This window comes from Scomber scombrus, chromosome 1, assembly GCF_963691925.1.
Source record: "Scomber scombrus chromosome 1, fScoSco1.1, whole genome shotgun sequence".
NCBI classification, from domain to species: domain Eukaryota; kingdom Metazoa; phylum Chordata; class Actinopteri; order Scombriformes; family Scombridae; genus Scomber; species Scomber scombrus.
In genome coordinates this window covers 36,096,831-36,121,913 of record NC_084970.1, presented here as the reverse complement: position 1 = coordinate 36,121,913, position 25,083 = coordinate 36,096,831, and the positions used below count along the sequence as shown (strand labels likewise).

The following is a 25,083-nucleotide window of genomic DNA, read 5'->3' as shown; positions in this document are numbered from 1 at the left end:
ACCATCACTGAACTGAACAAACACACTGCCTCACCACTGAGTCATGAACTGTACTGAGAATCATCTTATTACAACCTAACTCAATGTGCAATAATGGGACAACTTGTGCAACACTGCTTTCAAGCTACTTTTAAATATGTTTTATAATATATTTATCAGTGGTGTGACGATACACTCAGCTCACGACATGAGACGATACACGATATAGGATGAGACAAGATTTTAACACTATTCTTAAGAACTTCAATGATGAAATATATGAGAGGAAAAATAAAAAAGAATCTTTTATTTAACTGAAAGTCATTTTGAAAATGTTTTAACCAATCATATTTTAATGAAAGTTACTTCAGTTCTACTTTTTAAGTAAGAAATATCATAATATGCAGTATGCAGCACTGTAAAGGTTCCCCTCTCCAACACCATATAGATGGGTCAATGACGTGACGCCTACATTTTCAGTCTAACTGCATTTTTTTCAGTTAGAAAAAAGGTTTACATTGATTTAAAAAAAAAATACCATATATATGTAGTACCTTTCCTTTATATCTAATAACTTTAACTTTTCAAAAACCCCAAGTTATTAGTAATTTTTCTGTTATTTAAAGTGACAAAACATCATGTGGTGCGACCAATAAAACCAATAACTGTATTAAATTCAGAGTAAAATATCACTTTTAATATTAATCACTGATACAGTATGCTTAACTGAATTGTATTTTTAAATTTTTTCAATCATTTTTAAGCAATTTACAGGAAAAATAAGTCTTGCATACATTTAAGAGGGCAACTGTGACATTATAGAACATAAATATTAGATTTTTATTTACTAAAACTTAAAGGAAATGCAAATAATTTGTTTCGAAACACTTAAATTCATTTATTTTAAGATAGATCATGGTCGCACCACATGACTTTTTTAAGGTCAGTTCTAATTTATCGAGATGGAAAAACACATAAAACACCTAATTTACTATTTTAATATGTATTTATGTGTACTCAACCTTTCTTAATGTTTGAATTACTGCAATAGATATTCCCATATTTATTATTTTTTAAATATATCCTTATACGTCATTGACCCAGATACATGTTTTATAAATAGATCATTTTGGTATTTATGGAAATAACAACCATAAATACCAAAATTATATATAATCACAAATGGTAAATTAGTATAGTCTTCTGAGATTTCAAATGTCTTTAAAGATATTTTTTTGTTCACAATATAAATCAGAAAATTTAGGAAAAGAGGAGGGGATGAATATTCTCTTTCAAAAACTTAAATTACCTAAGGTTAGTGATGTTGATAGGAATCTGCTTGATGCTGAAATTACATCTGAAGAAGTTGAAAGAGCTATTACTAACTTAAAAAATGGGAAGGCATGTGGTCCAGATGGCCTCCCATCTGAAGTATATAAGACTTTTAAATACATTTTTGTACCTGTATTAACAAATATGTTCCATCACTCTTTTCAGGCTAGGAAACTACCTAAAACAATACAGTTGACCACTATTAAGGTAATACCGAAAGAACAGAAAGAACTGGAGATTCCTTCCTCATATAGACCTTTATCAATTCAAAATATAGATTCCAAAATATTTTGGCAACACGTCTTAACTCAGTATTGCCTAAGTTAGTGGCAACAGATCAAACTGGTTTTGTTCGAAATCGCCATTCATATTCAAATATACGACGACTTCTAGGTATCATGCAGTATGTTAGATATAACAAGAATAATGCAGTAATACTTACACTAGATGCTGAAAAAGCATTTGATAGAGTAGAATGGAATTATTTATTCAGAACTCTTAATGAATTTTCTTTTGGTGATACTTTTATTGATTGGGTCAAATTGCTTTATGCATCTCCACAAGCTGCTGTATCTGTTAATGGTTTGACTTCCCAGATATTTTCCCTAGAGAGAGGCACAAAACAAGGCTGTCCCCTGTCCCCTTTACTTTTTGCTTTGATGATAGAACCTTTAGCTGAAACTGTGAGAGCAAGTGACCAGGTGAAGGGCATTCAAACAAATGTTAGAACACATAAAATTGCATTATACGCAGATGATGTTCTTCTATTTATGAAGGATCCATATAAATCTATACCAGCTTTAATTAAGATAATTGATGAATTTAGTACTTTTTCCGGATATATGATAAATTATGATTAAATTTTTGGCCTTTCCTGTAGGGGAAAGCAGTAATAGGGGTGTTGCTGAATACCTGCCTTTTAAGGTGACTTACAATGGGTTTAAATATCTTTTTCCCGCCAAAGCTCTCTGATTTAACTAAATTTAATTTTTTTACCTATAGTTACTAAAATCAAATCAGATCTTCAAAGATGGATGAATTTACCAGTGTCTTTACTAGGCCGGATTGCAATTATTAAAATGAATGTTTTGCCACGCTTATTGTATCCAATTCAGATGTTATCTACCAGTATTCCATTAAAATTGTTTAAATTAATACATTGTGCAATTCGTAGATTTGTCTGGAAAAATAAGCGCCCTAGGTTGAATTTACAAAAGCTCCAATCTCCCATAAGAAAGGGTGGGTTAGCCTTACCTAGTATGATTTATTATCACTGGGCCTCACAACTGAGATTTGTCACAGACTGATTCTTGATTTTACGGGAAGCCAATGCAGTGAAGCTAAAATAGGAGTAATGTGATCTCTCTTTGTAGTTTTTGTCAGAACGCGTGCAGCTGCATTCTGGACCAGTTGGAGAGTCTTTAGAGATTTATTAGGACAGCCTGATAATAATGAATTACAATAATCCAGCCTAGAAGTAACAAATGCATGGATTAGTTTTTCAGCATCATTTTGAGACAGAATATGTCTGATTTTTGAAATGTTACGCAGATGAAAATAGGCAGACCTTGAAATTTGTTTAATGTGGGAATTAAAGGACAAATCCTGCTCAAATATTACTCCTAGGTTCCTTACAGTAGTACTGGAGGCCAAAGTAATGCCATCCAGAGTAGTCATATCATTGGATAATGTGTTCCTGAGGTGTTTAGGGCCAAGCACAATAACTTCAGTTTTTTCTGAGTTTAACAGCAGGAAGTTACAGGTAATCCAGGCCTTTATGTCCTTAATACATGTTTGTAGTTTAGTTAACTGGTTGATTTCATTAGGCTTTATTGATAGATATAATTGAGTGTCATCTGCATAACAATGACAATTTATTGAGTGTTTCCGAATAATGTTTCCTAAAGGAAGCATATATAAGGAGAATAGTATTGGTCCAAGCACTGAACCCTGAGGAACACCGTTTTTAACCTTTGTTTACATGGAGGATTTATCATTAACATTTACAAACTGAAATCTATCTGACAGATAGGATTTAAACCAGTTTAATGCTGTTCCTTTAATACCAATTAAATATTCAAGTCTCTGTAACAGGATTTGATGATCAATAGTATCGAATGCAGCACTAAGATCTAACAGGACGAGGACAGAGAGAAGTCCATTATCTGATGAAGTTAAGAGGTCATTTGTAACTTTTACCAGTGCAGTTTCTGTACTATGATGAGCTCTAAATCCAGACTGAAAATCCTCAAATAAGCTGTTATTATTTAGAAAGTTACACTGATTAGCAACTGCTTTCTCGAGGATCTTAGAGAGAAAGGGGATAACAAAGTTATCTTTACAAGCTTCTTCATCCATGACCTGATGGAGGGATGCTGGTCATATACATAACAGCTTCATTTTGATAATAAATATTTCATGTCCAAAGCCTGGAAACATTTGGAGATACAGTACATTCCCCTCAAGATTTGGACTTTTTACCATGTTTAATAAATACACCATAACTGTGTAAAAATAACAGAACATCCCAAGAAGCATTAATATGTTCTTTGTATGATAAGTGACCTTTTTCACATGGCACAGAGTGATGAGATACATTGTCAAAACAGTGAATCATATCACTGTAACATTGATTAGTGCAGCTTTAAAAATGTAACTCAGAGTTTGTTATGTACTGTAGTTAAATTCAGTACATTTGTCTGTAATCAGCTATCTGTGTCTCTGCAGAACAAACATGAGCTGACAGTCATTCCACTAACATGGATAAGTATGAAACGGTGAAGAAAATTGGGCAAGGTGCATTTGGAACAACCATCCTTGTCAAATCCAAAGAGGATGGACACCAATATGTCATTAAGGAGATACATGGCATATCTAGAGTAAGCACCATATGTATAATGTTTCACAGTTTCAGTGTTCATATGAGCTCTCCTTTACTACTCTTTAATATTATCTGTCTCTTTCACTTTGGCAGATATTTACTGAAGAGAAGCAGAAAGCTCAACAAGAAGTTGAAGTCCTTTCCAACCTGAGTCATCCCAACATTGTCCAGTATAAGAAATCTTTTGAAGGTAGAAATGATCCAAGATCTTAGCTGTCACCTTAACGTATCACAAAGGTCATCTACTGCAAAAATATCCTGATGTATATGTGTATGAAAGCATGTTCCTTATGCTGTATAAAATCTTGTAGACAAAGGCTGTCTGTATATTGTGATGGACTACTGTGAAGGTGGAGACCTCTCCATGAAGATCAAATCTCAGGAAGGAAAACTTTTGTCAGAAGAACAAGTAAGATACTAACTATTGAAGTTAATAATGAATGTTTAGGATCTGTCTGTTAATCTTTAGGATGAAACTTTACAACATGTGGATACAATTCATCATGTAACACTTTCTATTTCATTTTGCTGTATCATTTAAAAAAAAATGTATTTGGACTTGTTTAATGTTTTTATATTTCTTGGCTTTTTTGGTCATTAGAATTACAAATGATGTTTATAGTTCAAGTTGATACTTTTAAACTTTACATTCCTGTCTTTCTTAGATCCTGGACTGGTTTGTGCAGATTTGTTTGGCACTAAAACACATCCATGATAGAAACATCATCCACAGGGACATTAAACCACAGGTATTACTTCATACATCACATGATCTTGCCTCAGTGATGCTTGTTTTTTATTTGTATTGTAAAGCCTCATGATAATGATATTATGTCTTTTATGATGTCTACACAGAACATATTTTTGACTAAAGATGGGACTGTACAGCTTGGGGAGTTTGGAATTGCAAGAGTGCTGAACAGGTTTGTAAAATGTCATCTGACTGCAGATCTCTGTGGAGCCAAGATTAAAATGGAAATAGTAAATAATAATACAGCCTACTTACTATTCTCTCATCATTTCCAGCACTGGAGAACTGGCAACAACATGCATAGGAACACCACTTTATCTATCACCAGAGATCTGTGAGAACAAACCATACGACAACAAAAGGTACAAACATTATGCTTTTGTTTCTCATTTGAGGATAAATTAGTAGACCTGCTGTTAACATAGTAATCTATTGGGAGTAAAGCCTTATATGTTGTGTTTTTAAATAACAATCAATCTCAATGTCCACTTTATGGTTTTCTCAGCATTGAAGTCCTTTTTTCTCCATCTTAAAGTGACTTATTGAATAAATATAAAGCTGCCTTCATAACTGACCTCAGTCTATTTGTCTGCTCTCTCCTCTGACTTTCTCTCCCTCTGCAGTGATATTTGGGCCGTAGGTTGTGTCCTGTATGAAATGTGCTCTCTAAAGCCTGCAGTAAGTATTCTGTGTGTGAGCTGTTTACTAATTCATGTAGATTTAATGTATCTTACACAGCATTGCAATGTTCTCCCAAATAATGATTTAGATCTCTTCTCTTTATATTTGGCTAACACACAAGAATGGGTCATCTTTCCTTTCCTCATGTTCCCTGCAGTTGTTATAACTGTGTACTAAATGTTTTTCCTCTCAGTTTAAGGGTGGTAATATGGTGGAACAATGTCTGAAGGTCAGCAGTGGTTCATACTCTCCAGTGTCTGATCACTACTCCCAAGAACTGCGCTCTCTCTTGGCTCAGCTGTTGAAACGTGACCCTGAAGAGAGACCCTCAGTCAGCAGCATACTGTACAGACCTTTCCTCTGCTGCAGGATACAGAAGTTCCTCACACCACAGGTGGAGAACACAGTTAGTTGTCTCTGATAAACTCTGAATTTATATAAAACAGACTGTGTTCAGTTACAAAATATTTGTCCTCTACTTATTCTAGATCATTGCTCAGGAATTTGACCCTGAAGAGAGAAAGATTCTGGGGTCAGCAGGTAAGCAAACTATTTATCTCTATAAACAGACGTCTGCATATGAATACAGAATCTGTTGGCAAGAGACAAGATGTTGATATCAGAATAATTCTGATTTCTTTTTATGTTTCTGGTTTACTGTAAATAGTGCTTGTGGGAAGTGAAAGAGTTGGAACTGATTTGCTGAAATGTTGCCTGGATCTTAAACTGCTGTTATAAAAGAAACAAATTGCTCAATTTGCTTTAGCAGAATGCTAATTGGACTGTTGTCTGGACCTAAAACACCTACAGAAAATATGGATGTTTGTGCGTTGTGTGGAGAAATGTTCAATTTGTGTAAAAAAAGAAACAAATTGGTTCCAGTTCACAATCCAACTATAAACAATGACAGGTGCAATGAAGAGGTAAACTCAAAATATGAACTCTTTACAATTATTATATTATTATCTTTAGTATATTCTAATTATTACATTCAGACGTAATAAACATGTTCACAGGGAACAAAAAGGAGATGAAGTGACAAATCAAAGTTTGTCTTGACATTCTTAAAAAAATAAACAATGCAACATGTGGAAAGAGTTAGAGAGATGGAGCATCAGTTTAGAATGGAGAAGGTGGAGGTGAAGATGGTGTTGATATGGATGTTAATACTGAGCTAAATGAAGCCAAACATCCACTTGAGTCTCAATGGGCCAGATGCAAGAACCACTCGTATGCACAGATTTGTTCTTAAACCATGCGTACGAGTGATTTACGAGGATTTGCCGCATTCACCAATTTTCTCGTATTTTGGATTTTCTCTGAGGTACGAACAAAATGTACGAGTGATGCACACCTGCCGTACCTGTCACACACAACCAACCTGCAGTCCTCCAAAGCAATAAAACATGACTGTTACTGTCTAATTGTTTAATGGCAGTGTGCCAACGATATCATGTCTTTTGGGGAAACTCACATTTTTCCTGAGGCTGAGCGTATATTATATTGTCAGTATTTTAGAGACCTCTGAGTAATGGGTGTGAACTACAGGGGATGTAGGCAATGAGCAAGTGTATACTACAGTGGGGAGAACAAGTATTTGATACACTGCAGATTTTGCAGGTTTTCTATGGGCTGAAATATGTGCCACCAGAAACTGAATTTGAATCATTAGGGACCGAGCCGAAAGGCATTAACCCAGTCAGCTTTTTGAAATTGTCCTGTAATGAACTGAATAGGTCATCAATTTAAATTGTAATGTGTCAGTTGGAGGGGAGTCTTCTGAACACAGCACACAAAACATGGTTAGGTCTTTAATTTTCAGTAGTCATTGAGGCTGTGGCCTGTTTAAGAATTCCTTGTGTCACGTCGTTTAGGTTGTTATCAGACGTTTATAAATACAATTCAATTTAAGTTGCCAGAAGTATGACCTATAATCATTTAAATGTATAACAATAAGTTATATAAGCAGCAGCAGCTCAGTCTCCGTCTCAAACACAGTGTTTACTTTGAAAATCCTGGTGATTATGTCTCTCACTTGTGGGAAAGTGGCAGAAATATCACTGTATAACAGTTATGAATTATCTAAATGATTTAGGCTATTTGTTGTTAGGTTGTATTTATTTCATTTAGCTCTCCTTAAACTGACAGCTGCGGCCAACACGCTGATGGTTCTGAAGAGGCGTCCTGTGTATCTGCACTCGATTGCTCAGCCTGCCTCAACTACCCGGATGTTTGTCACAGAAAATTGAATTTGAATTGTGAGAACTGAATTTAATGCAATTATTCAAGTTAAGCAATTCAAATTCAAATATAAATGATTCAAATTCAGTTTCTGGTGGCACATATTTCAGCCCATAGTTTTCCCACTAACAAAGCATGTACAGGTCTGTAATTTTTATCGTAGGTACTCTTCAACTGTGAGTGACTGAATCTAAAACAGAAATCCAGAAAATCACATTGTATGATTTTGAAGTAATTAATTTGCATTCTATTGCATGACATAAGTATTTGATACATCAGAAAAACAGAACTTAATATTTGGTACAGAAACCTTTGTTTGCAATTACAGAGATCAGACGTTTCCTGTAGTTCTTGACCAGGTTTGCACACACTGCAGCAGGGATTTTGGCCCACTCCTCCATACAGATCTTCTCCAGATCCTTGAGGTTTCGGGGCTGTCGCTGGGCAATACGGACTTTCAGCTTCCTCCAAAGGTTTTCTACTGGGTTCAGGTCTGGAGACTGGCTAGGCCACTTCAGGACCTTGAGATGCTTCTTACTGATCCCCTCCTTAGTTGCCCGGGCGGTGTGTTGCGGGTCGTTGTCATGCTGGAAGACCCAGCCAGGACCCATCTTCAATGTTCTTACTGAGGGAAGGAGGTTGTTGGCCAAGATCTCGCGATACATGGCCCCATCCATCCTCCCCTCAATACGGTGCAGTCGTCCTGGTCCCCTTGCAGAAAAGCATCCCCAAAGAATTATGTTTCCACCTCCATGCTTCACGGTTGGGATGGTGTTCTTGGGGTTGTACTCATCCTTCTTATTCCTCCAAACACGGCGAGTGGAGTTTAGACCAAAAAGCTCTATTTTTGTCTCATTAGACCACATGACCTTCTCCTATTCCTCCTCTGGATCATCCAGATGGTCATTGGCAAACTTCAGACAGGCCTGGACATGCGCTGGCTTGAGCAGGGGGACCTTGCGTGCGCTGCAGGATTTTAATCCATGATGGTGTAGTGTGTTACTAATGGTTTTCTTTGAGACTGTGGTCCCAGCTCTCTTCAGGTCATTGACCAGGTCCTGCCGTGTAGTTCTGGGCTGATCCCTCACCTTCCTCATGATCATTGATGCCCCACGAGGTGAAATCTTGCATGGAGCCCCAGACCGAGGGAGATTGACTGTCATCTTGAACTTCTTCCATTTTCTAATAATTGCGCAGTTGTTGCCTTCTCACCAAGCTGCTTGCCTATTGTCCTGTAGCCCATCCCAGCCTTGTGCAGGTCTACAATTGTATCCCTGATGTCCTTACACAGCTCTCTGGTCTTGGCCATTGTGGAGAGGTTGGACTCTGTTTGATTGAGTGTGTGGACAGGTGTCTTTTATACAGGTAAGAAGTTCAAACAGGTGCAGTTAATACAGCTAATGAGTGGAGAACAGGAGGGCTTCTTAAAGAAAAACTAACAGGTCTGTGAGGGCCGGAATTCTTACTGGTTGCTAGGTGATCAAATACTTATGTCATGCAATAAAATGCAAATTAATTATTAAATTAAATGACATACAATGTGATTTTCTGGGTTTTTGTTTTAGATTCCGTCTCTCACAGTTGAAGTGTACCTATGATAAAAATTACAGACCTCTACATGCTTTGTAAGTGGGAAAACCTGCAAAATCGGCAGTGTATCAAATACTCCCCACTTTATGTCCTGTTCATTAAATTGCATTTCTGAATCCATAATCATGATGGCATTACTCTGTTTGTAAAATTATTAGGCTATTTAGTATAAAGAAGTAGGCTATTTAACAATTTAGGTAGATATATCAGTCATTTGAATTGACAATTGAAACTATGATATAATGCAAGCTTACAATATAAATATTAGCGGCCGAAACTAAAAAGCGACTTGTCCACAGTTACTTTTCCAAAGTTACTTTTCTATAAACTGACTATTTATTAATAACTGTTATTCATTTAATTGAAATATTGCTGATCGAAGTAAGTTTAACTCCCTGGCTGATGACGTCCCCTGGTATAATTCATGTTCAGTCATTTTTGTTTTTTATTTCTGTGACGGTGCGCGCGTGGTATTTTGGGGGCGCCATTCATGTTAATTTACTATTCTCGGGAACGCGCGTTCATTTAGAACAGGTGGGATTCATCATGTTTACGAAGGTCATTTACGACTGTTTCCTGGTGATACGAGTGTTTGGTGAATCCGACGTGGCACACTCGTAAATTCCACCTCCCGAAAAAAGTACGACAGATTTAAGAAGAAAAATACGAACATATTCTTGCATCTGGCCCAATGTCTCAGGTTTAGCTGCAAACTGTAGTGTAGTGTAGCCTGTTGAACAAAAAAGCCTAAGTGCTTATTTTATGTTTGTAATAATCTCTTTTTAGATATACAAGTCTATATTTCATTAAATATGTGTGTTGTGTTTATGCTGGATATTCAGAGGTGAGAAATTTACCCACAAAACTGACAGTCACATATTCCATGACCTTAAATCCAGCAGAGAACATAATCGACATCTGTCAACGTCTCCTGTTATTTGCAAAATCTTGCCTGAAATGCATATGTGATGAGGAGAAAGATAACAAAATGTAAACACTCACAAATAACTTGCAGAACAGCAGTTTCAGTCTGCTATGACTGTTTTATAAATATGTTTCAGCCAAAATGCTTCACCTCTGCAGTTGAAAAACAGGTGGAAAAGCCAAAGTAAATGTGTCCTGGTATGCACCTCTCTCTCTCTCACACACACACACAAAAGAGTTGATGGTTTTTAAAGTTATGTTTCGTTTCTCTTCCCCAGCCCTTTTCAACTTTCTTTCCAAACTTGGACTGAAGAAATTTTTAGCTCATTCTTCGCTCTCTCTTGGAAATCAACAAAAACAGTATTTATGATGAAACTGTTGAATCACTGGAGAAAATACCATGGTGCTTTCTCAGGAAACTCTTTAAAAACAACGCAGAATGCAGAAACTGTACACAAGTATCAAATGATGATGATGATGATGTAAAGAACAGGAAAAAGCTAAACTATTTGGCAAAGGTGGGGTTTGATAGATACTATTAAAACTAATTTTGCAAAAAACAATTACAGCCTTGAGATAGATAGATAGATAGATAGATAGATAGATAGATAGATAGATAGATAGATAGATAGATAGATAGATAGATAGATATACTTTATTGATCCCAAGCTCAATAAAGTATATAGATAGATAGATCTATCTATCTATCTATCTATCTACTTTATTGATCCCAAGCTGGGAAATTACAGTGTAGCAGCAGCATTACACAGACACATAGTGACATTCACTGCTGACAACTGATCTCGGTTAGTTGTTGAATAGTTTTGGGATATTGTGTGCATGGTTATAACACTACAAGTTAGAAAAGTAGTGCAGCTGCATAAACATGCATAGCTAAAATAAGTTAAAATGATTGAATGTCGCAAATTTAGTTGTCATCAACTCTCCATCGTTGTCATTCTCTCTGCTGCACTGCACACGTGCCTGCACTGAGAAAGCAACATGGTAGCTATAAAAGACAGCAAACCTTTATCTTTGTCTTTATTTATGTTATTATCTAAATGTATGTGCATTTGTTTAATTTCAGGTCAGTGTGAGCATCTCTTTTTTCTCCTCTTGCTCTTCTCCCCCGTGCGGGGGGGGTGAAGCACTTTATGGCCAAGAGTGCAAAAATCAATGATTCACTAATATGTGCTCAGCACAGTGCGTATGTTAGTGAATAGGAATCATTCTAAACTGACAGGCGCGTGTCCGCGCTCTGCAATCAGCATACCACCACGCCTCTGTTTCTTTATATAAGTATATCTGTTTGGTGTATCTTAAAGAGTGCGATATGCTGAACAGAGAAGATGAGTTATAAGAGATGATCTGAAAAAATCTAATACTTTCACAACAGCAGAAATTGAAATAATTGCATTGGAGGTGGACATGCAATAACTGAGCCGGTGAATGCTGTGTCATCTTGGGCTCAGACGGTGGCACTAGTAAAGAAAACAAAAAACGCAGAACTAAAAAAAGGGAAACAGGAGGAGGACAAGGAGCACCAGATCTGAAAGCCCAGGATGAGAGACTGGCAGCAATTATTGGACAGTTATCAGAAAAATAAATGTATTCAAGGAATGAGAGCCGACACCCAGGTCATTTATGTCATAATTGTTAAGATGATATTTGCAATTTCTTATGTCTTTTGTAATTAAAGAGTGCCATTTAATCAGAACAAAATTGTATTTAAATGAAAATAGCATTGCTGCTTGCAAAAGTGAATTAATTTGGCTAAGAATATAATTTGTCTGACAACACAGAAACCATATTGTTGCACTTCACTGGGTAACTAATGTGATATCAACAAATATTAGCTCAACATTTATTGCTTAGCAACTAAACCTGATGTTACAGGTTTAGTTGCAAAGCTACTGAAAAGGGTCTCCAAATAAAAGAAATGGGGGGAAAAATATGCTGACATTACAGCCTAATTAACATTTGAGTTACCTTGATTCTCGAGGATGGTCACTGCTCTGCTTTGACTTCAAACTATAATGAAAGGAAATGTGTAAAGGTTTAATAGAAACTTGCAGTTTTCATTAGCTATGGGCAATGGGGGCATGTAGGAATAACATCATATTTAACGTTACCAGAGCATGACGCTTTACACAAACAGCAGCCACACCCAAAAACAGAAGGACTATCGCTGACTGAAAAATTTACCAACTAACGTTAAAATTATTGCCTTGACTGGTAATGGCGCGTTCTGCACTCAAAAAAGTGCATGTTACATTTTAAAACAGCCTCGTCTAACAATCATTAATATCTGCAAAGGAGAACAAGAAAGAGTTTTGGTTTACTTACAAGTAGGGCCCGGGCGATATGGACCAAAAGCTTCTTGGATTTTTACTCTGGTAGCTTTTATTGCTCTTACAGCAACATAATGATGTAGTTGTCACTTCCAGTTTTCACCTGGTTCACTGTCTCTGTGTGAGCAGCACACACTGAGGACTCAGCTCCACCAGGTGAAACATACGGCTCTTGAATACAGAGATCATCATCATAGACATAAAGAAGATCTCTCATTAAGACTTATTTAAACTGAAGCAACTAAAGCTGCATAAAGCTGCTGCTGTTTTTTAAATAGCAGCAGGCAGGGCCGTACGCAGGGTTTTAGAATTACTGACGTCCAAAATCTAAATTTGCTATGGATCCATCCACATGTCAGTCTGAGTCTGCAGTAGCATAAATGATGTATCAAGTAGTAAAGAAGAAGAAAAAAGTTAAATGAAGAGGAGGCTGACACAAAACATCTAAGATAGTCAATGTTTCGGAGCTGTCAACTTTTCAGAAAACATTGGAGTGAGATTTGACGGAAGTTGAGCGGCCTCCAATCTTTTTTTTGGGCCTTTCATACGGTGGCCCTGAAGGGCAGACGACAACAACAAAAAGAATATCACAAAGACATTAACAAAAACACAACGACATTAACTCCTAACAGAAAGGGTTAGGAACCTGCTATGACAAGGATCACTGCTGATTGGACGAAAGCATACCTGTCTTTTTAAAAGGTGGGAAAGGCTGCTTTACGCCTCATATGCCCCGCATCAAAATTCCCATTCACATGTTTCTTTCTTCACAACTGCGTGCCCTTGTTGTTTGGATGTTAACCTGTTAGATGAAGAAGCTCTAATACTGAGAGGAGCTTTCTGTGCAGACTGCTGGGTCCCAAAGTTCAGCACTGTGCAGCGCGGAGCCCTCACCATCCACAGATGATCTGTTCACTACGTTTCTTATATTCAGTTAGATATGCTGAAAATCTGAATAAAGGTACTCTATCAGATTGGGTAGGTGCCTGTCTTCAACACCTTCCCTGGCCCGACCTCTAAGTCATTCATTCATTCAGAGAGAGAGAGAGATTTCTTAATTCTGCTTTTGTGAAACAGCACTCAGGTACAGTGTAACTGTAACCTTTCCCACCTGTTAAAAAGACAGACGTGCTTTCGGCCAATCAGCAATGATCCTCGTCATAGCAGGTTCCGTTAGGAGTTAATGTCGTTGTGTTTTCCTTTTTGTTGTTGTCGTTTGCCCTTCAGGGCCACTGTACTTTCATGGTTGCAACCATACATCAAAGACATTTTATAACATTTGTACTTCAAGTAAAGAAACATGACTATGTACAGCATAGGTGTAGGAAGCCTTTGAAATGTGGGTGGGACAATAGAATAGAGGATGGGGTCTAGGGGTCCTCCAGTAGATGTCATTTCCTGTATTCTGGTGACTTTTAACAGGTGTTTTGATACTTTGATCTGACTACTGTGAGACAAATGATTGGTACATGTCATAATTACATCCAGAGGAAGAGTTTGGCCCCAGATCACGTTAGAAGATATTAAAAAGCTAAAAGTATAGAAATTGATGAATCCATATTAAACAGCTGTGACATATGGGTCTGATTTTTTTTGGTGGTCTATGCCTTTACAAATAAATGACAATGAATTTAAGGGTCCATTGTTGATTTACAGTTTGAAAGTGAGCATAGCATAAGATGATTCACCTGGGAACAGTATGATATTAACTTAGGCTGACCAAACGTCCTCTTTTCCCCGGACATGCCCACTTTTTACGTCCTGTCCGTGGCGTCTGGGGGGGTTTTATTAATTGATGATAATGTCCGGTTTTCCTTCTGTGTGTGTATATGTGTTTACACCACCTGCCCCGGTTGTCATTGTTTGGGTTAGCGTGTGTGACGTAATCCCAGAGAGGCTGCCCTGTGGGCGGATCTCCAAAACTCACAACAAGAAAGCAGCAGACACCGGCGGTGCAGCTGAAGCGTTAAAGATGCCAAAGCGCAAATGCACGTTCACAGATGAACTGCGAAAAAAATTCCCAGTTTACCGACCCGGTCGGGACATATGGGAGGCTGAATGCACCGTGTGCAAAGCTGGTACATATGTGTCTGTGTCCAATAAAGGTGCCGGGGACCTCACAGCTCATATGGACACCATAGACTGTATATAAGAAATGGACGTAATATCCGTGACGTCACCCATTGGTTTGTGGACTGCTGCTCGGAGGCCAATAGTATCGGATCTGAGCAGCGCCATCTTGAAAATTTCATGTGCATGCTGGGAAAAATAAAAACACGGATTCTACTTATATGGGCATCAGGAGGAGCAAGAGGCGCCCTCCTGAACCTGTGAACCAATCAACCTGTCAATCACCACGTAGCCACGCCCTAATGCATACCCTGCTTTATCGTCAAATATAAAATCAGGAAGTCCAAAATGTCCCAAATGAACATCATACTGCATTGAAGAAGGCTTTAAACTAGCGATTGAGACCATAAACACATTTTGAAAACGTTTACTGAGGTTAGAAATCAAGTGAGAAGTTGGTGAATTCTCCATTGACTTGTATAGAGACGGAAGTCCTTTTGACACCAAAACGGTCGCCCCCTGGTGGCATTTTGATAGAATGCAGTTTTAAGTTACTTCCGCGTTGGCCTCATTTCAGAGGTCCGGAACTCCCCGCCTGATGGACACAGAGAAAGATAAAAAGGCAGTGCGAGGTGAGAGTAGTTTAGCAAAGTTGACTGAGTTCTTTGTTGAACCCGGATAAACAGAGCATGCTGTAAATGCAGCGGATGGTGCGTTGGCATTTCATACTGTGAAACACCACCACAGCTACAGGATTTTCTAATACAGAAGAGGTATTATTTAGAACATTATTTCATATTATTTATTTATTTACTTGTCCACTAAGACTTGAAAAGAGAGCGATTATTTTACGAGTTGATTTTTGTAAGACAAAAGAGACGTTATTTCTATCATTGTTTTATTCCAGAGATTTTACATTTATATATATATATATTAGGGATGCACTGAAATGAAAATTCTTGGCCGAAACCGAAAACTGAAAATGAGGAAACCAAGGCCGAAAACCGAAAGAAATTATTATGCCAATTATTAGTACCATTGCATTTATGGCTATGACTGTGTACTAACCTCACTAAAATCAAGGCATTGCAATTCAAAGAATAAATCAATTACAAAAGTATGAAAATATTTATTTAGCACTGACATTACAACAATGCACAATATAAAATGAAGTTAAAAATAAAATTGTTACACTTGGTGGAGGGTTGCGGTCTAATAAGCAGCAACACAGAGCTATAAGGACGCTTTACTTTCACGCGCTGCATTTATAGTCACACAAACACACACACCTTCTCCTGTGCTGTGCGCTTCTCCGTCTCCATCGCGGCCCGGATCATTTCTGGTGCGCGCTGCTTTAATCCCACATCCAAGTAATGATCTTTATAACGCGGATCAAGTACAGTCGCGATGAAGTGCAGAGGATCCAAATAGATCTCAGTGAAACGTGTGCTCACAGACTCTAAGAGTGTACTACACTTTAGTGCTGCAATTAAAGGAATAACGTCTGCTACAGATGCATCAGAGGAGCTGATCTTTAGTTAGCTGTTTCGGCCGTGTTGTTTCGGTGGCCGAATTTTCAGTGCATCCCTAATTATAATATATATAATAAAGAAAGTTCAGTAACCTCTGAGAAGCCTATCTGAATTTCTGTCTTTGAGAGATATTATTTTGTAATATAACAAAATATTCTATCCATACATATAAACTTTAAATATATTAAAATTATAAGGAATCTTTGAGTAAACTGCGAGTATCATTTAAGTGACCGGGCCTAGTGTCCTCTTTTTTGGAAATCAAAATATGGTCACGCTATATTAAGTTATCACATTTTCAAATAAGTGATGCTCTCCTGACTTTATTGGTCATACAGGACACCTTGACTGAAATGTTTAACATTCAATAATCCCATTGACAAATTATTCTAAACTGTTAAATCTCTTTCATCACTCACCACAGCAAAGGATCTATGCTCTGTCCCTGCATCCTGCAACTGTCTCTGACTTACTCTCATGCACCTAGATGTCAGCAGAGGTGGTGGAATAATACTTATTTGGTGAGCAGTATCTATCCTTTCATGTATATAATCAGAACAAATGATACTGAATATAAATACAGGGTGTCCATAAAGTCTCATTACAATTTAACAAATGTATCACAAAAGCAAATGAATAGACAAATCTGTGGAAATGTAATCATTTAATAAACCTCTTTACGGCCACTATTGTGGGGCGGCTGTGGCTCAGGAGGTAGAGCGGTCATCCTCCAATTGGAAGATTGGCGGTTTGATTCCCGGCTCCTCCAGTCCACATGTCGATGTGTCCTTGGGCAAGACACTTAACCCCTAATTGCTCCCGTTGCTGTGCCAACGGTGTATGAATGCGAGTGAATGGGTAGTTTCCTCCTGATGTGCAGGTTGGCACCCTGCGTGGTAGCTGCCTGCCATCAGTGTATGAATGTGTGTGAATGGGGTGAATGAGTTGTAGTGTAAAGCGCTTTGAGTGGTCGAAAAGACTAGAAAGGCGCTATATAAGTACAAATTTACCATTTATTAGTTGCACGAAGCATCAAAACGGTACTCGATTTCTTGCCATGTTGGCTGTAGCAGAGCCTCATCAATGGCATCAGTGATCTTTAGCTTCAGGTTGTTGATGTCCTGTATCTTTGTTCAATACACGATATCTTTAACATAACCCCATAGTCTGCGTATTTTTTTTCAATAAACCATGATACACATTGCGCCTTTTCTTGAGGAGAAGCCATTTTTTAGGGGTTTATTTAATAGAACCTATTTCATCAACAGAGTACCTGAAATACACAAATGCAATGTGATTTAAAACTTTGATAACCTACATAGAACAAATCTGATTAACATATCTCATCATTTGCTTTTGTAAGAATTTTTTATATTGTAAAGAGACTTTGTGGACACCCTGTACAACTGACTGTAAAGTACCAGTCTGTGAAACTAGAAATTTACCCAAAGTCCTCAGCAGCAGGCCAAAGATTGCTCCTCAAAAACTAGAATATTTGTCAGTTTTATGAGCCAGTTTATAAATGAGGCAGCCAGGCTTTTATTAGTCAGCTCCTGTCCATAAGAGACTTAGGTGGAGTTAGCTGAAGTTAACTGATTACTACCTGTGATGACTACTTTACCCTTTTAAAAAAAACAACTTGATGTCCATGTTGTTTAGGTTAACAAACATCAAACCAAGCGACTGTCAGCCAAAAACAGACTGGTCCTCTCTACAGTAACAACCAAATAATAAAAACTAACCACTCTCCTCATCTTTTCACTGTTTTACTAACGTAGCAAGTGTGTCATGGATAAGAGTTTCACTGATTTGGGTTTTCACACAATAAACAAGCGGAATGGATTTAATAATGAAGCACTAACACAGCGCTCTGAAAACAGCGGATAGACTGATGTACTGATTTTTGTCATGGTGGAAGTGATAACTAATACAACTAATAATAAACAAAAAACCTTTACAGTATTATTTTTACAGCGTGAGAAATAGCAGTGTGGCGAGAGTGCATGTGAAAATGGTCAATTGCGTGAGATTTGACAGCTCTGTGTACCTTAGGAAAAATACAGAGGTGACCTCAATGCTGGGTACGGCTATACATGCAGGTGTTTCACATTCAGAGGTTTGAGGCTTAGCTGCAGGGTTGAGTGGAGGTGTGTGGGGAAGTTTATTTGTGCTGTTGAACATAACTGCTGTGAAACTATCAGAAAATAATGTTTTATTGATCTGATTCACCGGCTTTCTTACTGTCAGCGCTCCCTTTCTTCATTCACTCTCTAGCTCGCTCAAGCACAGCTAACACAACAGCGTCCTGTAGCCGCTTACTGACGGAGTAACTCTGTCCTCCATTCAGTGTCCAGACCTTTTATACAGAGCAGTGAGGATGAATAAAGTAGTAGTATTGCTGCATTGAACAGACTCTCAAAAGGAGAGCAGCGCATGACTGCTAATAGCAGCATAGGCTAACGTTAGCTGCTCCTCTCCTCTGTCTCAGCAGGGCAGAGCTGAACCTCCATGCAGCAGAAACAGCTGTGGAGAGTTGTCATAACTTAACTCAGTCATTTAGATGCAGTAATGATCTGCTTGCTTCCAACCCCATTTTAACAATTTATTGATATTTGGAAATTGACTTGCGGGCTGCCCATGTCTGCTCTGTGTGTTTGTTGTGATAATAATGTAGAGTATCACGTTATATATTATTATTATACCTTTGTTATTTTCATCAGATCTGCATTGATCTCATATATGGCCTTTCGGCGGTCCAATTGACGGAAATCCATTGTAGCGACGGAGAACTTTAATCCCTGTAAAGGCCTTACATTAATAACTTACTCTTTCATTCCCCCTTTTTCCAGGAGAACTATTTAAGTGCATAGCTGGAAAAGAGTCACAGGTGGCAGAAAACACAGCTCGTATTATTATGAGTATAAAGGGGGTGTGAAATGATAGACTGTTTTAACAAGTAAGTAAATGTTTAATTAATATCTTTATTTCAATGCAGGTCCATTGACCACCTCTACTTCTGGTGCAGAATCTGGTTATGGCACCCAAAAAGCTGATAATACTGGTAAGTTATGTGTTTTAGTTAAACCTAAAGAGAAGATAGCTACATTTCCCACTTTCATTGCTCATAAAACACTCAGAGCACACGACAGTTTGAGGGGCCCCACAGCAGATTTTGATTAGGGCCCCCAAAGGTTTAGGGTCAACTCTGACCAGGAGTCACCAAGTCAGGATTTTTAAAATCATAACATTCAGGGTTTAAATGTCACAGTGAAATGACAGTTAGCTTTCATAACGTGATGTATTACCAAGTGAGACAGAATGTATAGATGGAGTCTAGTTACAAAAATGATTTGTTGAAAATAGATTTGATTGGACTGCATTAAACCTCAATCGCTTTCTTTGGAAATGTAAACAAACTGATATCCAAACATTGATGAAATAAAAAACTTGCCAAATGTCCTTCCCCTGTTTCAAAACATAAACATTAAACTAGAAAAACCTGTTTGTCATAAAACACGTCCGACTCTAAAATGCTGTTGTCTCCCTTCACATTCCAGTGTATGTGTGCTGCCAATGCAGTCTAATGTCAAAATGTGTAATTTGTCCACAGTGTTAAATATATGATTATAAATATATTAAATACATGTATCCTTTTATTCACAAGTGGAAATTTTAATATTTAAGTATTTGTCAGCATTAAAATGTTGTTTAATCTTCGCTCAGTGAATGTATATAACAGGGGTATTCAATTAAAATTCACTAAGGTCCAATTTGTGAAAATGTATCTCAAATGAAGGTCCAGAACATCATAATGTCTGTATTAATTTTCATTGTAGTTCCATCAGCATCTGTGTCTAGTGGGCAGATTGTAGACTGTCAAATAAATACAGTAGAATTCATTTATTAGTATTTACACTCAACTGGTGGGATTCAAATAAATAATAGAATTTTAAAAAATAAGAATAAATAAAGAATAAGATGGCGTGCAGGTAGTCGAGTGGTTAGAGCGCATGTCATATACGCAGCCGACCCCGGTTCGAATCCTGGTCAAAGGTCTTTCGCTGCATGTCACACCCCCCTCTCTCTCCCATGTTTCCTGTCGGTCTACTGCTAAATAAAGGCGTCTATGCCAACAAAATCTAAAAAAAAGAATAAGATAAATACATTTTTAAAAAGCTTTGATTGTGGTTCTTAAATAAAGTGTTTAGTTATAGAAAAATAAAAAGAATCCCTTTATACTTAAACCATAAAGTTAAACAATATACATTTTAGACTCCTTTTAAATCCAAACCAAAAAAAAGTTGCCACCTGGATTTAACTAAGCAAATAGGTAAGAGCCTCCTATTGGATAATTACTGCATGGGCGATCATCTTTCAGCTGGCAACAAGTTATTTAACCCCACTGATGCAATGAGTAGCTTCTTATTTCCTTAACAACCATGTCGAAAGACACATCCCGTGGTCATGGAAAAGATGTTAGTCTGTTTGAGAAGGGTCGAATCATTGGCATGCATCAAACAGAGAAAACATCTAAGGAGATTGCAGAAATTACTAAAATTGGGTTAAGAACTGTCCAACGCATTATTAAAGACTGGAAGGATAGTGGGGAACCATTGTCTTCGAGCAAGAAATGTGGTCGGTAAAAAATCCTGATTGATCATGATCGGCGATCACTTAAACGTTTGGTGAAATCAAATCATAGAAAAACAACAGTAGAACTCAGGGCTGTTTAGTAGTGAAAGTAAGAGCATTTCCACACGCACAATGGGAAGGGAACTCAAGGGATTTGGACTGAACAGCCGTGTAACCTTAAGAAAACCACTAATCAGTGAGGCTAATCAGAACAAAAATGGCTTCAATTTGCTAGGGAGCATAAAGATTGGACACTGGAGCAATGGAAGAAGGTCATGTGGTCTGATGAGTCCAGATTGACCCTGTTCCAGAGTGATGGGTGCATCAGGGTAAGAAGAGAGGCATATGAAGTGATGCACGCATCATGCCTAATGCCTACTGTACAAGCCTGTGGGGGCAGTGCTATGATCTGGGGTTGCTGCAGTTGGTCAGGTCTAGGTTCAGCAACATTATGAAAGAATGAGGTCAGCTGAATATACTGAATAACCAGGTTATTCCATCAATGGATTTTTTCTTCCCTGATGGCACGGGCATATTCCAAGATGACAATGCCAGGATTCATCGGGTTCAAATAGTTAAAGAGTGGTTCAGGGAGCATGAGACATCATCTTCACACATGGACTGGCCGCCACAGAGTCCAGACATTAACCCCATTGAGAATCTTTGGGATGTGCTGGAGAAGGCTTTGCGCAGTGGTCCAGCTCTCCCATCATCAATACAATAATTAATGCAACACTGGACAGAAATAAATCTTGTGACATTGCAGAAGCTTATCGTAACAATGCCACAGCGAATCGTGCCGTAATCAAAGCTAAATATTTTTAAAAAGAAACAAAATATTAGAGTGTGTGACCTTTTCTTTGGTGGCAACTTTTTCTTTGGTCAGGCAGTGTATATATATAATATAGTGAATGGACTATATAATATAATATGATACATAATATACTTTATAATAGTGAATGGACTATCATTTTGAATTGAAGTACATCAGACTGATGAGGTTGAAGTAATGCACTGATGAATCTGATGTATGGGCAGTGATGGGGAGGTGGTGGGTCGCACAAAACAACACCAAGAAAGCACCTGAGCAGAGAAGGAGAACATTTTAAAGCTCCGTCTATACATAGCCAGCAACCAATACTTTACTTTTATTGTTAACCTCTTGCTTCCCGGTCGATATTGTGAATGTGCAAATCTCCTCAGGTACTCAGCTCAGGAAAAACTATGTTAGTTCTGCATTATAGCACAAGAAACACGCACGATGACACAATTGACTAATGACCCGCAATTATATTGAGAGTAATGTAAATGTAGTACTGGTATTTCTACTATGGTAACTAGTATACCGTAAGTGTCATACAATTTACTGACGACTTATTTTGAGAAATTTTCTGTTGATTTGCTGATTTTGGGTGTGCAGCATGAGACGGATTTGAATGAAGGTGTTTAGACCAAAATGGTGGCAGTGCTACTGTAGCGCCAAAAAAGCACCAGAATGTATAAAAATACCTCAACAACAAAAACATTGCATCTACTCCTTTTTCAGCCTTCTGTATGCTTGTTTGTCTGTAATCAGTTATCTGTGTCTCTGTAGAACAAACACGTGCTGACAGTCATTCCACTAACAAGGATAAGTATGAAACGGTGAAGAAAATTGGGCAAGGTGCATTTGGAACAGCCACCCTTGTCACATCCAAAGAGGATGGACACCAATATGTCATCAAGGAGATTTTCATATCTGAAGTAAGCACCATATGCATAATGTTCAACAGTTTCAGTGTTCATATGAGTTCTCCTTTACTACTTTGCTCTTTCACATCATTATCTGTTCCTCTCACTTTGACAGATGTCGACTGAAAAGAAGCAGAAAGCTCGAAAAGAAGTTAAAGTTCTTTCCAAGATGAGTCATCCCAACATTGTCCAGTATAAGGAATCTTTTGAAGGTAAAATGACCTAAGATCTTAGCTTTAAGTATCACAGAGGTCATCTACTGCAAAAATATCCTGATGCATGAATGATATGTGTATGAAAGCATGTTCCTTACGCTGTATAAAATCTTTTAGAGGGGGACTGTCTGTATATTGTGATGGACTACTGTGAAGGTGGAGACCTCTCCAAGAAGATCAAATCTCAGGAAGGAAAACTTTTCCCAGAACAGCAAGTAAGCTATTGTGTCTTTGAGATAATAATGAATGTTTAGGATCTGTCTGTTAATCTTTAGGATGAAACTTTACAACATGTGGATACAATTCATCATGTAACACTTTCTGTTTCATTTTGCTGTATCGTTTTTCTAAATGTATTTGGACTTGTTTGTTTTCATATTTCTTGGCTTTTTTGGTCATTAGAATTACAAATGATGTTTATAGTTCAAGTTGATACTTTTAAACTTTACATTCCTCTGTCTTTCTTAGATCCTGGACTGGTTTGTGCAGATTTGTTTGGCACTAAAACACATCCATGATAAAAACATCCTCCACAGGGACATTAAACCACAGGTATTACTTCATACATCACATGATCTTATCTCAGTGATTCTGCATTTTTATTTGTATTGTATAGCCTCATGATAATGACATCACATCTCTTTCATGATGTCTACACAGAACATATTTTTGACTAAAGATGGGACTGTACAGCTTGGGGACTTTGGAATTGCAAGAGTGCTGAACAGGTTTGTAAAATGTCATCTGACTGCAGATCTCTGTGGAGCCAAGATTAAAATGGAAATAGTAAATAATAATACAGCCTACTTACTATTCTCTCATCATTTCCAGCACTGCAGAACTGGCAACAACATGCATAGGAACACCACTTTATGTATCACCAGAGATCTGTGAGAACAAACCATACAACAACAAAAGGTACAAACATTATGCTTTTGTTTCTCATTTGAGGGTAAATTAGTAGACCTACTGTTAACATAGTAATCTAGTGGGAGTAAAGCCTTATATGTTGTGTTTTTAAATAACCTCTCAATCTCAATGTCCACTTTATGGTTTTTTCAGCAATGAAGTCCTTTTTTCTCCATCTTAAAGTGACTTATTGAATAAATATAAAGCTGCCTTCATAACTGATCCCAGCCTGTTTGTCTGCTCTCTCCTCTGACTTTCTCTCCCTCTGCAGTGATATTTGGGCCGTAGGTTGTGTCCTGTATGAAATGTGCTCTCTAAAGCCTGCAGTAAGTATTCTATGTATCTTACACAGCATTGCAATGTTCTCCCAAACAATGATTTAGATCTCTTCTCTTTATATTTGGCTAACACACAACAATGGGTCATCTTTCCTTTCCTCATGTTCCCTGCAGTTGTTATAACTGTGTACTAAATGCTTTTCCTCTCAGTTTAAGGCTGGTATTATAGAGGAACTATGTCAGAAGATCATCAGTGGCTCATACCCTCCAGTGTCTGATCACTACTCCCAAGAACTGTGCTCTCTCTTGGCTCAGCTGTTGAATTGTGACCCTGAAGAGAGACCCTCAGTCAGCAGCATACTGTACAGACCTTTCCTCTGCTGCAGGATACAGAAGTTCCTCACACCACAGGTGGAGAACACAGTTAGTTGTCTCTGATAAACTCTGAATTTACATAAAACAGACTGTGTTCAGTTACAAAATATTTGTCCTCTACTTATTCTAGATCATTGCTCAGGAATTTGGCCCTGAAGAGAGAAAGATACTGGGGTCAGCAGGTAAGCAAACTATTCATCTCTATAAACAGACGTCTGCATATGAATACAGAATCTGTTGGCAAGAGACAAGATGTTGATATCAGAATAATTCTGATTTCTTTTCATGTTTCTGGTTTACTGTAAATAGTGCTTGTGGGAAGTGAAAGAGTTGGAACTGATTGGCTGAAATGTTGCCTGAATCTTAAACTGCTGTTATAAAAGAAACAAATTGCTCAATTTGCTTTAGCAGAATGCTAATTGGACTGTTGTCTGGACCTAAAACACCTACAACAAATATGGATGTTTGTGCGTTGTGTGGAGAAATGTTCAATTTGTGTAAAAAAAGAAACAAATTGGTTCCAGTTCACAATCCAACTGTAAACAATGACAGGTGCAATGAAGAGGTCAACTCAAAATATGAACTCTTTACAATTATTATTATATCATTAT

At 37.7% G+C, this 25,083-nt stretch overlaps 3 protein-coding genes across 3 annotated transcripts in view; all 3 read left to right on the top strand.

The window, feature by feature from the left end:
* LOC133979043 (serine/threonine-protein kinase Nek1-like) overlaps window positions 1-7,873 on the top strand; it is a 61,972-nt gene extending 54,099 nt beyond the window's left edge. Inside the window, exons 3-12 of the mRNA XM_062417464.1 lie at window positions 4,039-4,190; window positions 4,286-4,382; window positions 4,504-4,601; window positions 4,858-4,941; window positions 5,048-5,115; window positions 5,219-5,305; window positions 5,567-5,621; window positions 5,818-6,018; window positions 6,113-6,164; window positions 7,755-7,873. Coding sequence (XP_062273448.1) covers window positions 4,071-4,190; window positions 4,286-4,382; window positions 4,504-4,601; window positions 4,858-4,941; window positions 5,048-5,115; window positions 5,219-5,305; window positions 5,567-5,621; window positions 5,818-6,018; window positions 6,113-6,164; window positions 7,755-7,873 — 981 coding nt within the window. The 5' untranslated portion in view covers window positions 4,039-4,070. The remainder of the gene's footprint in view (window positions 1-4,038; window positions 4,191-4,285; window positions 4,383-4,503; window positions 4,602-4,857; window positions 4,942-5,047; window positions 5,116-5,218; window positions 5,306-5,566; window positions 5,622-5,817; window positions 6,019-6,112; window positions 6,165-7,754) is intronic.
* Window positions 1-25,083, top strand: part of LOC133977810 (interferon-induced very large GTPase 1-like) — a 250,066-nt gene that overhangs the window by 68,605 nt on the left and 156,378 nt on the right. Inside the window, exons 7-8 of the mRNA XM_062416136.1 lie at window positions 24,308-24,508; window positions 24,603-24,654. Coding sequence (XP_062272120.1) covers window positions 24,308-24,508; window positions 24,603-24,654 — 253 coding nt within the window. The remainder of the gene's footprint in view (window positions 1-24,307; window positions 24,509-24,602; window positions 24,655-25,083) is intronic.
* Window positions 22,558-24,136, top strand: LOC133985374 (serine/threonine-protein kinase Nek1-like). Its single transcript, XM_062425019.1, has 6 exons — window positions 22,558-22,707; window positions 22,811-22,907; window positions 23,028-23,125; window positions 23,379-23,462; window positions 23,571-23,638; window positions 23,742-24,136. The coding sequence occupies exons 2-6, from the start codon at window positions 22,811-22,813 to the stop codon at window positions 23,869-23,871; spliced, it is 477 nt and encodes a 158-aa protein (XP_062281003.1). The 5' UTR covers window positions 22,558-22,707; the 3' UTR covers window positions 23,872-24,136.